The 15,156-nt window shown below is 36.5% G+C and overlaps 1 protein-coding gene across 6 annotated transcripts in view; it reads left to right on the forward strand.

The window, feature by feature from the left end:
* UHRF2 (ubiquitin like with PHD and ring finger domains 2) overlaps window positions 1-15,156 on the forward strand; it is a 117,545-nt gene that overhangs the window by 56,722 nt on the left and 45,667 nt on the right. For all 6 annotated transcript variants that reach the window (XM_057313428.1, XM_057313427.1, XM_048223117.2 and 3 more), the window contains 5 exons: window positions 522-631; window positions 3,296-3,482; window positions 11,213-11,336; window positions 11,651-11,758; window positions 14,057-14,161. In XM_057313428.1, coding sequence (XP_057169411.1) covers window positions 522-631; window positions 3,296-3,482; window positions 11,213-11,336; window positions 11,651-11,758; window positions 14,057-14,161 — 634 coding nt within the window. The remainder of the gene's footprint in view (window positions 1-521; window positions 632-3,295; window positions 3,483-11,212; window positions 11,337-11,650; window positions 11,759-14,056; window positions 14,162-15,156) is intronic.

Raw genomic sequence — 15,156 nt, forward strand, 5'->3', positions numbered from 1 at the left:
AAAATATAAACCAAAGTTGACAAAGTAAAAGGAGAAATCTATATATAAATCCATAATAATAGGAAACTTTGAAGAAGTGTATGTAAACAGGTATAAATTGTGTCTGTGAGGAATATGGCTTAATATCTGAAGGACTTTTCTTTTTAATAAGTCATCTTTTTTACCCAGAGACTTACTGTATTTACTGGAAATATGTTTAAATCTTTAATTTTGATTGATAGAGTATCATTTTACCTAGTGTTTAAATTTACAAGATACCTATCTTCTAGCCAGATAATCTAGGTGAAGTCTGTAACTTTTTTTTCCTAATATTACACTTAAAGTTACACTTAACTGTGAATAGTAACTAATCACTGTTGGACTTTCCTGCCATTGGAAACAATAGCTCAAGGTGATTAGAATAACTAGAATCCCAATTTTAAATCAACAAAGTTCAGTGGGTTTCCCAAATGACTCTTAATTGTTTGTACATGGTTTAGATTTTGCTGGCAAAAGTTAACTTTTCTTCTTTTTTCAAACAGGGGTTCTGAAGGCAAATTAAATGACTGCCAGATAAGATTCGTAAATGAAATCTTTAAGATCGAGAAACCTGGAGCTCATCCCCTATCATTGGCAGATGGAAAGTTTTTAAGTATGGATTTTTCTTATGGGTTTAGACTACATATGTTGTACTCGATTGGTATTTTAACCACCCAGGAAATAACTTTTGAGAAAGTATAAAACTGTGGATCATACAAACATTTTCAAAACAGTTTTGATCTAAGATCCATTTTGGTTTAGTGGATTTAATGGATTTTTCTCAAGTCACAAAATTTGTTTTCAAAAAAATATTTTCTTGGCCTTTTATTGCTGTTTTCTTGTTTTCTTGACTATAGATTCTGTCCAGATAACCACCCAAGATTGGTTTTTAATAACGAGACTTATTTTTATATGAGTAGAGTCTGACTGACAGTAGTGCTGGTTGAGCCTTGAGTTTCTGAGGTAATAAATGAGGTTTAAACAATTGGGAGAATATTGGAATGTAGCCCTGTCTTTTCACTGTACATATTGAATTTGCTTAATATCATACAGCTAGTTGGTAGGACTAGATTCTATCTCTTTTAATTCATGGTTCAATCACTATTTTTCCAGCCAGGAGTCTCAATATCTAATATTGTTTTAGAAAATTACTCCAGCTAAGACTTCTCCTTAACCTTTTCTTACCTAATTGTGCAAGATAATAACAAGACAATACCTTTAACAGGTCAGTAAATAGACTTTCATGGCACCAGTTTAAGCCATTCTCATTTTTTGAGACTGCAGTGCTGATATATCTAGATTTGAATTAAGAACCTTCAGGCATACTGTGTTTGAGTACTTGTATGGTTATATCCTAGAAGTGAAGGTAACTTGAGTAAACCTATTTCTTTTCTCTTCTTTTCTTTTTTCTTTTTTTTTAAGATTGATTTATTTTATTTTAGAGGCGCAGAAGGGGAGAGAAAAAGAGAGAATCTCAAGCAGACTCCCTGAGTGTGGAGCCTGAAGCAGGGCTTGATCTCACAACCCCCAGAGATCATGACCTGAGCTAAAGTCAAGAGTTAGATGCTTAAACAACTGAGCCACCCAGGTGCCCCTGAATAAACCTATCTAATGTGACTTAGTCATTCTCAGTAAAACACAGTACAAAACCAAGATAGATGAGTCTTTCTGTTATTTCTTAGTACATCTGCATGTATTCTGTTCTCTCTCATTCTCCATATCTTTCCTCTGCCTAATACTAATCACATTATAGCTACAACTTTAAACTTGTATGTAAAGAAATCATTTCACAGCGATAGCCAGATTGCCTTTGATTACAGCACTCTCCATACCAAAAATCTAAACATGTCAAGGCATATTTTTAGGTCTGTTATGCATCCATTACTTATATGTTGTCACGGCTCCCGTAGTGGAAGTGAAACAAAATTGTAATCTGCCATTCATTAGCAAGAATAGGCAGTGACCAGTCAGAATGATAGTACTGAAATCTGTGCCTTTTCCCTTCCTCCCCTCTCATTTCTCCAGTATGGTTCCCCATTTCCCTGATATTGCTAGATCAGTTCTGATATGGTAAATTTACTCACAAATGTATTGTGTACATTTGTTAGAAATTCAAAATCTAGAACAATATTAATTTAAATATAGGGGCTCATGGGTGTCTCAGTTGGTTGGGCAACTGCCTTCGTCTCAGGTCATGATCCTGGAGCCCCAGGATTGAGTCCCACATCGGGCTCCCTGCTCAGGGGGGAATCTGCTTCTCCCTCTGACCCTCCCCCATCTCATGCTCACTCTTTCATTCTCTCTCCCTAAAAAAAAAAAAAAAAAAAATTAAAATATAGGGACTCCCAGGAAGTAATCACTCTAACAATGTATATCATTCTGAACATCTTCCACTGTGTACATAATTCATCTTTGTGTCTTAAAAGTAAAATTCTTCAGTTTCCTTTTTGAATTTCATATACCTGATGACCTCTGTATTATAGTTCTTATAAATTTACCTTATTTTAAATAAAATCTTTCCAACTATTTCTCTTGACATTTAAATTAATTTTTGTATTATGAACATTAAGATTTTTTTGTGTACGTATGTGTATCTTAAAATTTCAAGAAATACTTTGGCAAAAGCTGTTTGGATTTAGATAGGTTGGGGGGCAATAAATGGTACACCTCTTACTTGCCAGAGTTCTGAACCAATTGACAAATAAGATAAAAATCAACTGAATGAGAAATACTTTTTCTATTACTGGTAAAAAGTATGTTGGGGGCATAGCTTGAATGGGAACCAAAATGGGCTTGCTCACTCCATAAAATCAGCCTCCCTCTCCTAGTTTAGCGCACTCAAGGAAAGGTTTAGGTCTGCAGAATACATGGTATTTAATAGTTCCATTTATTAAGTAGTTAGATCCAAACAACTTTGTGCAACAGAATATTGTATTCCCTTGAAATCCTAAGATAACTTATGGTACCCTCGTGAGTTCACTGCATTGCCCCTGGAACTTTGAGTCTGGTCCATACAAATTTTAAAGGCAAGAGTAAGAGTATATGTTACCCTCTTGCATGTAGTGATGTCTGCTGTGCCTGGGCTTCATCCCTGTTATTTTGATAAGTACAGAACGAAGCTCAGGCATTTATTCTTAAAGCCCCACACTTGATTATTCTTTGTGGTTTTTTTCCTATTAAAAAAGCTGTATGCTATTTTCATGTGTTTTTCTTTGTAAGATTCAAAGATGTAAAAATGATCCTAACACTGGGCTTGTTATAATTTTATTCTTAATAGGGAAAAATGATCCTGAATGTGACATTTGTGGTGGAGATCCAAATAAGAAATGTCGTTCTTGCTCCTGTCATATATGTGGTGGAAAACAGGAACCCAACATGCAGCTTCTGTGTGATGAATGTAACATGGCCTATCATATTTACTGCCTGAATCCACCTTTGGATAAGGTCCCTGAAGAGGAGTACTGGTATGATTATCAGGGTTTTGTTGTTGTTGTTGTTGTTGCTGTGTTAAGAATTGAATGTGAAATATGTATTTGAACCACCAAAAGATTTCTGAAGATATATAATGTGTATTAAAGTGCTTAAAATTTTTATAGCCATTGGTTACTTGGCATTGATAACCTTATTTGGTTATTATAAGGGCTTGGGAACCGGTCTCTAGCTCCACTTTTTTGATCCTTGCAGTCCTTCCTCTAATATGGAGTCTGCATTCTTTCAAAAATGCAAATCTGATTGTGTTGACTCCTTTACATCACCCTACAGGGCCTTGCACAATACTTTTTTAGTTGATTTCTCCAGGTGTATTTCTTATTTTTCTTTCATTTTCCCAAATACTCTGTACTCTAGCCAGATTAAATATCTTTCAGCTCCTTAAGTAAGTCTTGTTCTTTCTCTCCTCTGGGCTTTTATGCTTGACACATATTCTCTGAGAAGCATTTTCGTCTTTCTTTAACCTTCAGGATGATATTTATCCTTCAGGTTTTCACTTAACTATGACTTCATCTGGGAAAGCCTTTGTGGGTGGTCCCCTCAACCCCCCAGTTATTCTATTTTTAAAAATTTTTTTGTGCTTTTTAAAAATTGTTTTAAAATTTTTTAAATTTAAATTCAATTAACATATGGTGTATTATTAGTTTCAGGGGTAGAGTTCAGCGATTCATCAGTCTTACATAATACCCAGTGTCCTTACATCATGTGCACTCCTTAATGTCCATCACCCAGTTACACCATCCACCACCCCTCCAGCAGTCCTCAGTTTGTTTCCTATGATTAAGACTCTCTTATGGTTTGTCTCCCTCTCTGATTCCGTCTTGTTTTATTTTTTCCTCTCTTCTCCTATATGATCCTCTGTTTTGTTTCTTGAATTCCACATGTGAGTGAAATCATGTGATAATTGTCTTTCTCTGATTGACTTTGTTTTGCATAATATCCTCCAGTTTCATCCATGTCGTTGCAAATGGCAAGATTTCTTTTTTTTTTGATGGCTGAGTAGTATTCCATTGTATATAGATACCACATTTTCTTTGTCCATTCTTCTGTCGATGGACGTCTGGCTCTTTCCTAGTTTGGCTATTCTGGACATTGCTGCTATAAACATTCAGGTGCAAAGTGCCCCTTCATATCACTACATTTGTGTCTTTGGGGTAAATCCCTAGTAGTACAATTGCTGGATCATAGGGTGGTTCTGTTTTTAACTTAGAGGAAGCTCCATACTGTTTTCCAGAGTGGCTACACCAGCTTGTATCCCCACCAACAGTGTAAGAAGGTTCCCCTTTCCCTGCATCCTCGCCAACATCTGTCATTTCCTGCTTGTTAATTTTAGCCATTCTCACTGGTGTGAGGTGGTATCTCATTGTGGTTTTGATTTGTATTTCCCTGATGACAGGTGATGTGGAGCACTTTTTCCTGTGTCTGTTGGCCATTTGTATGTCTTCTTTGGAGAACTCTCTGTTCATGTCTTCTGCCCATTTCTTGATTGGCTTATTTGTTCTTTGGGTATTGAGTTTGATAAGTTCTTTATAGATTTTGGATACTAGTTTTTACCTGATAAGACATTTGCACATATTTTCTCCCATTCTGTCAGTTGTCTTTTGGTTTTGTCGATTGTTTCTCTTGCTGTGAAGCAGCTTTTTATCTTGATGAAGTCCCATTAGTTCATTTTTACTTTTGATTCCCTTGCCTTTGGAGACCTCTCTAAAGAAGTTGCTGCAGCCAGGGTCATATAGGTTGCTGCCTGTGTTCTCCTCTAGACTTTTTTTTAAAGATTGTTATTTATTTATTTGCCAGAGAGAGAGCGTGCAAATGAGCATAAGCAGGGACGCAGCAGGTAGAGGGAAAAGCAGGCTCCTTGCTGGGCTAGGAGCCCCATACAGGACTCAATCCCAGGGCTCTAGGATCATGACCTGAGCCAAAACCAGATGCTTAACTGACTGAGCCACCCAGGCATCCCTCTCCTCTAGGGTTTTGATGGATTCCTGTCTCACATTTCTGTCTTTCATCCATTTTGAGTCTATTTTTGTGTATGGTGTAAGAAAATGGTCCAGTTTCATTCTTCTGCATATGGCTGTCCAATTTTCCCAACACCATTTGTTGAAGAGACTGTCTTTTTTCCATTGGATATTCTTTCCTGCTTCATTGAAGATTAGTTGACCATAGAGTTAAGGGTCTATTTCTGGGTTTTCTATTCTGTTCCATTGATCTATGTGTCTGTTTTTGTGCCAGTACCATACTGTCTTGATGATTACAGCTTTGTAATAGAGCTTGAAGTCAGGCATTGTGATGCCGCCAACTTTGGTTTTCTTTTTCAACATTCCTTTGGCTATTTGGGGCTTTTTCTGCTTCCATACAAATTTTAGGATTATTTGTTCCATCTGTGAAAAATGCTGTTGGTATTTTGACAGGGATTGCAGTGAATGTATAGATTGCTCTACGTAGCATAGACATTTTAACAGTATTTGTTCTTCCAATCCATAAGCATGGAACATTTTTCCATTTTTTTGTCTTCCTCAATTTCTTTCATGAGTGTTCTATCGTTTTCTGAGTACAGATCCTTTTCTTCTTTGGTTAGGTTTATTTCTAGGTATCTATGGCTTTTGGTGCAATTGTAAATGGGATCAACTCCTTAGTTTCTCTTTCTTCTGCCTCATTGTTGGTGTATAGAAATGCAACTGGTTTCTTTGCATTGATTTTATATCCTGCCACTTGGCTGAGTTCCTCTATGAGTCTAGCAATTTGGAGGTTGAGTCTTTTGAGTTTTCCCGAGTATCATGTCATCTGTGAAGAGTGAGAGTTTGACTTCTTTGACGACTTGGATACCTTTTATCCCTTTTTGCTGTCTGATTGCTGAGGCTAGGACTTCTAGTACTATGTTGAATAGCAGTGGTGAGAGTGGGCATCCCTGTTGTGTTCCTGACCTTGGAGGAAAAGCTCTCAGTGTTTCCCCATTGAGAATGATATTTGCTGTGGGCTTTTCATAGATGGCTTTTATGATACTGAGGTATGTACCCTCTCTCCCTACACTGTGGAGAGTTTTCATCAAGAAAGGATGCTGTACTTTGTCAAATGCTTTTTCTGCATCTACTGAGAGGATCATGTTCTTGTTTCCTCTTTTGTTAATGTGATCTATCACGTTGATTGATTGATTGCAGATGTTGAACCACCCTTGCAGCCCAGGAATAAATCCCACTTGGTCGTGGTGAATAATTCTTTTAATGCTCTGTTGGATCCTATTGGCTAGATATAGTTGAGAATTTCTGCATCCATGTTCATCAGGGATATTGCTCTGTAATTCTTCTTTTTGGTGGGGTCTTTGTCTGGTTTCAGAATAAAGGTAATACCTCATAGAAAGAGTTTGGATGTTTTCCTTCCATTTCTATTTTTGGAACAGTTTCAGAAGACTAGGTGTTAATTCTTCTTTAAATGTTTGGTAGAATTCCCCTGGGAAGCCATTCGGCCCTGAACTCCTGTTTGTCGGGAGATTTTTGATTACTGCTTCAATTTCCTTGCTGGCTATGGGTCTGTTCAAGTTTCTCTTTTTCCTGTTTCAGTTTTGGTAGTTTATACATTTCTAGGAATGCTTCCGTTTCTTCCAGATTGTCTAATTTGTTGGCATATAGTTGCTCATAATATGTTCTTATAATTGTTTGTATTTCTTCGGTGTTGGTTGTGATCCTCATCTTTCATTCATGATTTTATTTATTGCAGTCCTTTTTCTTTTCTTTTTGATTAAGTTTGGCCAGGGGCTCCACAGTTATTTTAGATGTGCCTATAGTAGTACTTAATGATTATTAAGTGCTTAATATATGCTAGACACTAACAAAGTGCTTTATATGGATTATTGTATTAATCCTGTGCAGTTAATAAGTAGAACCAGGCACTAGGGTTCAATATACTGATCAAAACCTCTACTACTTCTCTTAAATAGTCATAGCTGCGAAATGAAATCATTAGAAAAAAGACTGGGAAGAACATACTCAAAATAAGAATAAACTTTTTCATGTCATACTAAGAAGTTTTTTCTTCTTAACCTCTGGAGTGTTGCTGGTGTGGAGGGTTAAGCTAAGGAATGTCACACTCGGAAATACAGGCGTACTTCAGAGAGAGTACAGGATCCAGACCATTGCATTAAGTAAATATCACAATAAGGCAAGTCAGATGGATTTTTTTGCTTCCTAGTACATGTAAAAGATACTTTTATGCACTATTTTGTAGTCTATTAAGTGTGCAATAACATTGTTTCTAAAAACATACATACCATAATTTTAAAATACTTAATTGCTAAAAACGCTAGCCATCATCTGAGCTTTCAGCAAGTCTTAATCACTGATTACAAATCACCCTGACAATATAATAATGAAAAAGTTTGAAATATTGCAAGAGTTACCAAAATGGACATAGAGACAGAAACTGAGCAAATGCTGTAGGAAAAATCGCACCAATGGACTTGCTCGACACTGTGTTGCCACAGGTCTTAAGTTTGTAAAAAAAAAAAAAAGACAGTATCTGTGAAGTTCCATAAAATGATGTGTGCCCGTAATAACATCACAATTGGGTAGATGATATTATTGTGAAGAATAGATTGTTTTCCATTGCTTTGGCCTCTCCCCACCTGTTGGGAATCAGGTTGTTATTGTATTACCACAGAGGCTATATGGGTGGGAGAAGCAAAGGGATCTAACTTCTTCCTTTTACCCGCTCCCTCTCCCTTGCATGGTCACAAACTGAATTTTACCATCTATAAACAGTAATTGTATTTCCTCTAAAGTCTCATATATTTTTCTTCCCTTTTGTTTCTGTGGAGGGTAGTTCCTGCTTCTCTAAAATACAAACCCTTCTACCTGCTCTCATAGTTCCATAACCCTTTGCCTTTTTAGGAACTTCACTCCTATAGTTAATTCTCAAATTGCCATTACCAGGTCATTCTCATTAGTATCCTGGAATCTGTTCATTCTTCCAAATGCACACAACCCCTTCGATTGATCCCATTTCTTTCCTTCCTTTATGGCAAAGCTTCTGAAGAGCTATCTGGGATGATTTCCATTTCCTCTTGTCCTTTTCATACTTCAGCTCTCCAGTTGGACTTTGCTTCCCACAACTCCACTATATTTATGTTAGGGTCAAAGACACGTTCCATGTTGCCACATCCAGTGGTCACTTCTAAGTCCTCTCCTTACTTGTACTTCTCAGCCGTCTGTCTTTACAGATTGTGTGATACCATATGACCTAATTTTCATCATACCTCACTTGGCCTTTCCTTCATCTGTTTGTTTTCTCATATCTATCAGATTTAAGAGTTTTCCAGAGCACTACTCACTTGCTTTTTGCTTTCATGCTTGCTTCCTAGATGACCTCATCTGATCATGAGACTTTAAATACCAAGCTAATGGTTCTAAATTTTCAGTATATTTGTACCTAATCTTCCCTGGGTTCTATATTCCTGTATTCATTCAACTGTTTACGTGATGGACATCACAAAATCAGTCCAAGTGGAAATCGTGATTTCCATAAACACGCCCCCTAAAATCCTGCTCCTCTCCCAGTCTTCAGTAAATGCTACAGTCACCTGCTTGTTCTGGCTGAAAAGCTAAACTTCCTCTTTGATTCCCTCTTTGCCCTCCTTAGATATTCTATATCCTCGTCAGTCCTCCATAATCTTTCTCTGCTCTTACTCTTGTCTAAACTAATGTCACTTCCCTGAACTGTATAATAAACGCCTAACTAGTCTCCTTGCTTTCACATCACTATCCTTCTCCCATAGCAGCAGAATGATCTTACTAAATCCTGAATCAGATTACTCATCTATTTAAAATCCCCTAGTGTTTTCCTGTTGCACTTAGATGGCATGTGCTTAGGTTTTATTCTGACCTGGCCCTGCCTGCTCTATAACCTTATTGCTTATCTCTGGGCAGTTTATTTTGCTAAACTTCAGATCTACCCACCTTTATGTTTTTTAAGGCATACCACTCCTTCTTGTGCCTCAGGACTTGTATACTTAATGTCTTTTTGCCCAGAATGCATTCCCTGGCTTCATAGGACTGACTCCTTTGGTCTCAGCTGGAATATTACCTCAAAAACTACACTATCTAAAGACACAATTTCTAATCCCTCTTAATACCCATGTAACCCTGATGTATTTCCTTTATAGAACTTGCCAACTTCTGAAATTGTTTCATTGTATGTACTAGTTTTCTTTACTCTGTACAAACATTTTGATCATATTTATCCCCAGCACCAAAATAGTGCCTCGTATATCTTTTCTATTTCTCCAAATCATGTTGTTCACATATTTAACCTCTGAACTCATTTTCTCACCAGAAATAGTATCTGCTTTGCCACTAAGATCTCTGAAAAATATAGTTTTAAAAGGTTAGCACATTGGGTAAAATCCAGTCTTAGAAAAAATTAATTTTTGGAAGCCTCCTGATTTCCCAATTAGAAAGGATTTTACTTGATAGTATTTATTGCTTTCTCCTACATTTAAATTTTTGCCTTGATTTTGCATCTATGTATCACAACCTAAGTGATTTTCTGAGTCAGAGACTGAATTACATTTCTCTTTCCTCCAATACTAAATAAAATATCTTATAATTAAGCAGTCAGACTTAACTGGTGGGCGTGGATGTCTTTTTTTTCTCTATAGACTATATGGAATAATTATGAAATGGAACGTATAGGCACATTTAATATTAATGGAGGGAGTGACCAGTTGATCTTCAGGATATCCCTCAAGTTTGCATTCCTTGGTGATGTAGGAACAGCCTCATCTGATTCTATAGACATATTTATACTTCGCTTTTTAGGAATGATTTAAGGTAGCTTATAATGATACGCAAGTTATAGTAGGTTGACCAACTGCAAATAGGCTAAAGGACAAAAAATATAGAGAATTAAAACAGAACCTGAGGATAAAGTTAATACAAACAAGCATCCTTGGATCCTGTATATTAGCTGTGATAGAGTATACATTTTTGACTTTGAGAGTTTTAATAACCAGTTTAGATGGGGATGTAACCAATTCAGTTGTATACTTGAACATTCAGTCTAGGATCATCTATTCTTGCTACTTCTGTTTAATAATAGGAACTTCAAATGAATAAATTCCATTCTCTGGGTTAGTGATAAGATCAGAGTTCATGGGCAGTTGGTTAAGCATCTGCCTTAGGCTCAGGTCAGTGGCTCAGTTGATTAAGCATCTGCCTTAGGCTCAGGTCATGATCCCCGGGTCCTGGGATTGAGTCTTGATTCGGGCTCCCTGCTCAGTGGACAGTCTGCTTCTCCCTCTGCTCCTAACTCCCCACTTCCAACTTGTGCTCACTCTCTTTCTCACAAAAATAAATAAATAAAATCTTAAAAAAAAAAAAAAATCAGAGTACATGGTGCCATTTGAATTGGACAGCTTTGTCTGGCCTTTGAACTGAATTTGAGATTTTATGATTATAATCCTTTACGTTCTTTAAAGGAGTGATAAGGTTTTGGTTTTGGTTCTTTTTTCCTGCTAGCTTAACCATGTAAATACTCTTATTTAAATATTTTAATATTTTAATATTTTCACATTTAAATATTTTAATATTTAAATGCCAGCTGAAGAGCTATAATATACACCAAATATTACATCTTAAAACTTGTTCTGACCTAGAAAGGCCATTCTGTTACTGGCTTTAATATGGTATTATCAAAATTCCTTTTTCTTTTAAAGGTATTGTCCTTCCTGTAAAACTGATTCCAGTGAAGTTGTAAAGGCTGGTGAAAGACTCAAGATGAGTAAAAAGAAAGCAAAGATGCCATCAGCTAGTACTGAAAGCCGGAGAGACTGGGGCAGGGTAAAGAAGAAAGTCTCCTTTTCTTCTGAGCTATAACGTTTATGACTGTAATGCAAGTTATAACATTTCAATACCAACAGTAGTGGTGATACAAATTATATTTTCCATAGCAGAAATATTAACAAATAACTATATTATTTAATTATATAATTGTTACTTTGTTGTAACTGCTAGCTATATGTTAATGAAATCACATAAATTATATATTGTTAATCATATAGTTAGGTTTCTATTTTATTCTCATTTTATGGGAATTAAGGGCTTTAAGATTTGACATAACCAGTTTCTTAAGTAGCTTGTTCGTTGACTTATAGGGAATGGCCTGTGTTGGTCGCACTAGAGAATGTACTATTGTTCCTTCTAATCATTATGGACCTATTCCTGGGATTCCTGTTGGATCAACATGGAGATTTAGAGTTCAGGTATGTTTTAAATTGGCTTTGTTGAAAGGGTAAAGTTGGATATAGGTAAAATTGTAGCAATGCCAGCTTCTGTTGATTAAAAGTGGACTAACCTAGGTTTCTTCATATGGCATTCAGTTGTTAGAATGAAAGATTCTCTATAGGATGGGTAGACTCTTCCCCATAGCTTAATACAGAGGACCATACATCATGGAATTAGGCATCAGCTATGCCTTTTCATCACTTTGTTTTGCTATTCTGATAGTTAACATTATTGTTAAGCTTTCTAGAGAATTTTTCTTGCTGAGAATTTAATATTTGCAGTATTAAATTTTTCTTCTTTAAAATATTTGGTAAGTTCTCATTTAATATCATTGAAGTCCAAGAAAGCTCACTTCAGGTGTTTTGTTTGGGGTTTATCTCCCTGAATAAGTTGGTCAGAGGAAGTGCCCAGATACCCAAGGATAAGATTACTTCTCTTTTCCTCTTGAAGGCTCTATTGTATTCATTTCTAACTTCTTTTTTAGAATGGTAATTTTATGATTATAGGGAACTTAAAAGTTATTCATCTTATTTTCTGTTTCTCAGAGACAACTACCTTAAAGTTTTAGTTGTTTCTCCTAGGTTTACCTTATTTCTAAATAGCATGTTTCTACTGCTTTTGTCTTCATATTTTAGTTTATTAATTTCTTTCAATGGAAGAGGAGCATTTAGTTTAACACAGTCTGTATCTTCCCATCCTTGCTATGGTTATATTATAATTTTGGCTAAATCCGTATGCGTGTTTTATGACTTTAGATCTTTAAATACAGTAAAAAAAAAATACTACAAATAAATACAGTGTAACATTATAAATACAATAAAAAGTACACTTAGTATATGTTTAATTGCCTTGTGTTTTTTTTGTTTGCCTCATTTTTTGGGGTATACCTGTCACTAATTTATTCCCAAATTCTAAAAGCCCTATTAATACGGTCTCAGATGAGTTTAAGGTTGTTGGCCTGAGCTCTACAAGGATGGATTTGCCATTTAGGAAGTGGGGAAGAGTCAGATTTATTTTCATCAGGATTGGTGAAGTTGGGAATCAAGTGGTCCTGTCTTCTGGAGTACCTGGTGTTTTCAAGACCTAAACTCAGGTTCTGATGCCTTTATTAGCTTCTCATTGACTTCTAACGTGTGTCTTTCCCTACCTCGATATGCAGGCTTGGATTTCAGCTTCTTTTACTCTAAGAACAATTATATGATAAACAAATGAATTCTAATATTTCTCTCAGGGAGTTTGAAGTACACAATGTGACACTGTTCCAGTGAGCCAAAATTGAAGATACATGGGAAGAAGCAGTAGGCCATTGAAGTAGTAGAATCGCATGAGTAAATTTAACAAATTGGACAGCAAGTTTGGGTAACATTGAGTAGTTCTGGCTCAAACATATATGCTCTATGAAGGAGAAGCTGGAGATAAGAATTAAGGTGGGGAGCCAGATTGAGACTCAAGGGTGATATGTAATACTTGGGGCTTGATATACAATATGGCCATTTAATGTATTTTAAGCAGATTTGTTCTTAAAAGTATTGCTCTGTTTGTGATGGGTAGAATCGGGTTTAAAGAGAAAAACTGGAGGCAGTGAGAAAGGATGTTTATAGCATTCATGAGTCAAACTAAGATTATAGCAGTTGAAGTAGAAAAAGATGTGTTTGAGAGATCTAGGAGATAGATCAAATTTATTTATGACCAAAATGGGTTTGAAGAATAGAGGAGAAGAATGAGGCTAAAATGACTCTTGCCTGGGGTGCCTGGGCTCCTCATTCGGTTGAGCATCCTACTCTTGATTTTGGCTCAGGTCATGATCTCAGGGTCATGAGATTCTCTCTCTCCCTCCCTCCCCCCCTCCATTTGTATACACCCTGTCTCTCAAAAAAAAAAAAAAAAAAAGAATAAAATGACTCTTGCCTTTTAGATGTGGCTAGGGAGCAGTGCAATAATTAAAGAGAAAAAATGAGATAGGCAGGGATCTGGACCACTGATAAAGAAATTCTGTTTTACCGAAGTTGAGCTATAATGACAAGTAGACATAAAATGATATTTAATAATTCTTTTGAAACTTAGAATTATAGGTCTGAGCAGTTTTAAGGTCACCAGCTTAGTACCTAAGGGATATATATAGTTGGGAAGAAATAAAGTTGGTGAGCAAAAGATAGAACTCTGGGTGACATTCAGTTCTTAGTTGGAGGCTTTTAGGGTCCAATAATACATGTGAAAGCATTTTGTAAATATAACTTGACTATTCAAAGTATTTTGAGACTCTCTTTATTTCATAGGTGAGCGAAGCAGGTGTCCATAGGCCCCATGTTGGTGGAATTCATGGTCGAAGTAATGATGGGGCTTACTCTCTTGTCCTCGCTGGCGGATTTGCGGATGAAGTAGTAAGTCACGATACAACCTTGTTCTTTAGAACCTGTCTTGATCGTTCGGTAAAATATAGAAGCTTTTTCTAGCATATATCAAATCCCATTTTTTTTTTTAGCATAGTTTTTATGTTGAAGTGGTCACTTCTGTACAAATTATAAGATAAATCAATTGGCAGTCTTTAATCTTTACATGTACTGATTTATATATATATGTGGTAACTGATTATTGCAATAAAAATACATTCTCTATAGAACTCACTTTTTTCTAATTAAACTTATTATTTTGGGATGTTGTAGATTGATGTGTAGCCTTAGAAATACTATAGATATCTCTATGCCCTTTACCCATTTTCCCCCCAATGGTAACATCTTACAAAACTAGTACAGTAGTATCACAACCAGGATATTGACATTAATACATTCAGGTCACTGAAAATTTTCCTACCACGAGTATCCCTCATGTTGTCCTTTGATAGCCACACCAACTGCCCTCCCTCAACCCCTCCCTAACCCCTGACAACCACTAATCTGTTCTCCATTTCTGTAATTTTGTTGTTTCAAAAATTTGTAGAAGTAGAGGAGCGCCTAGGTGGTTCAGTCGGTTAAGTGTCCAACTCTTGATTTCCACCTGGGTCAGGATCTCAGAGTCGTGGGATGGAGCCCTGAGTGGGGCTCCGCACTCAACAGGGCATCTACTTGAGATTCTCCATCTCCGTCTCCCTTTACCCCTCCCCTCCCATGCTCACATGCCTTCTCTCCCTCTCTCTCTCTCTCTAAAAATCTTTAAAAAAACTTTTTTTTTATAAGTGGAATCATATAGTATGTGACCTTTGGGAATGGCACTCTTCACTCAGCATAATTCTTAAATTGTGGCATGTATTAATAGTTTATTCCTTTTTTTTTTTTTTAAGATTTATTTATTTGACAGAGAGACAGCCAGGGAGAGAGGGAACACAAGCAGGGGGAGTGGGAGAGGAAGAAGCAGGCTCCCGGCCGAGGAGCCTGATGTG

The sequence above is a fragment of the Ursus arctos genome, unplaced genomic scaffold (assembly GCF_023065955.2).
Source record: "Ursus arctos isolate Adak ecotype North America unplaced genomic scaffold, UrsArc2.0 scaffold_18, whole genome shotgun sequence".
NCBI lineage: Eukaryota > Metazoa > Chordata > Mammalia > Carnivora > Ursidae > Ursus > Ursus arctos.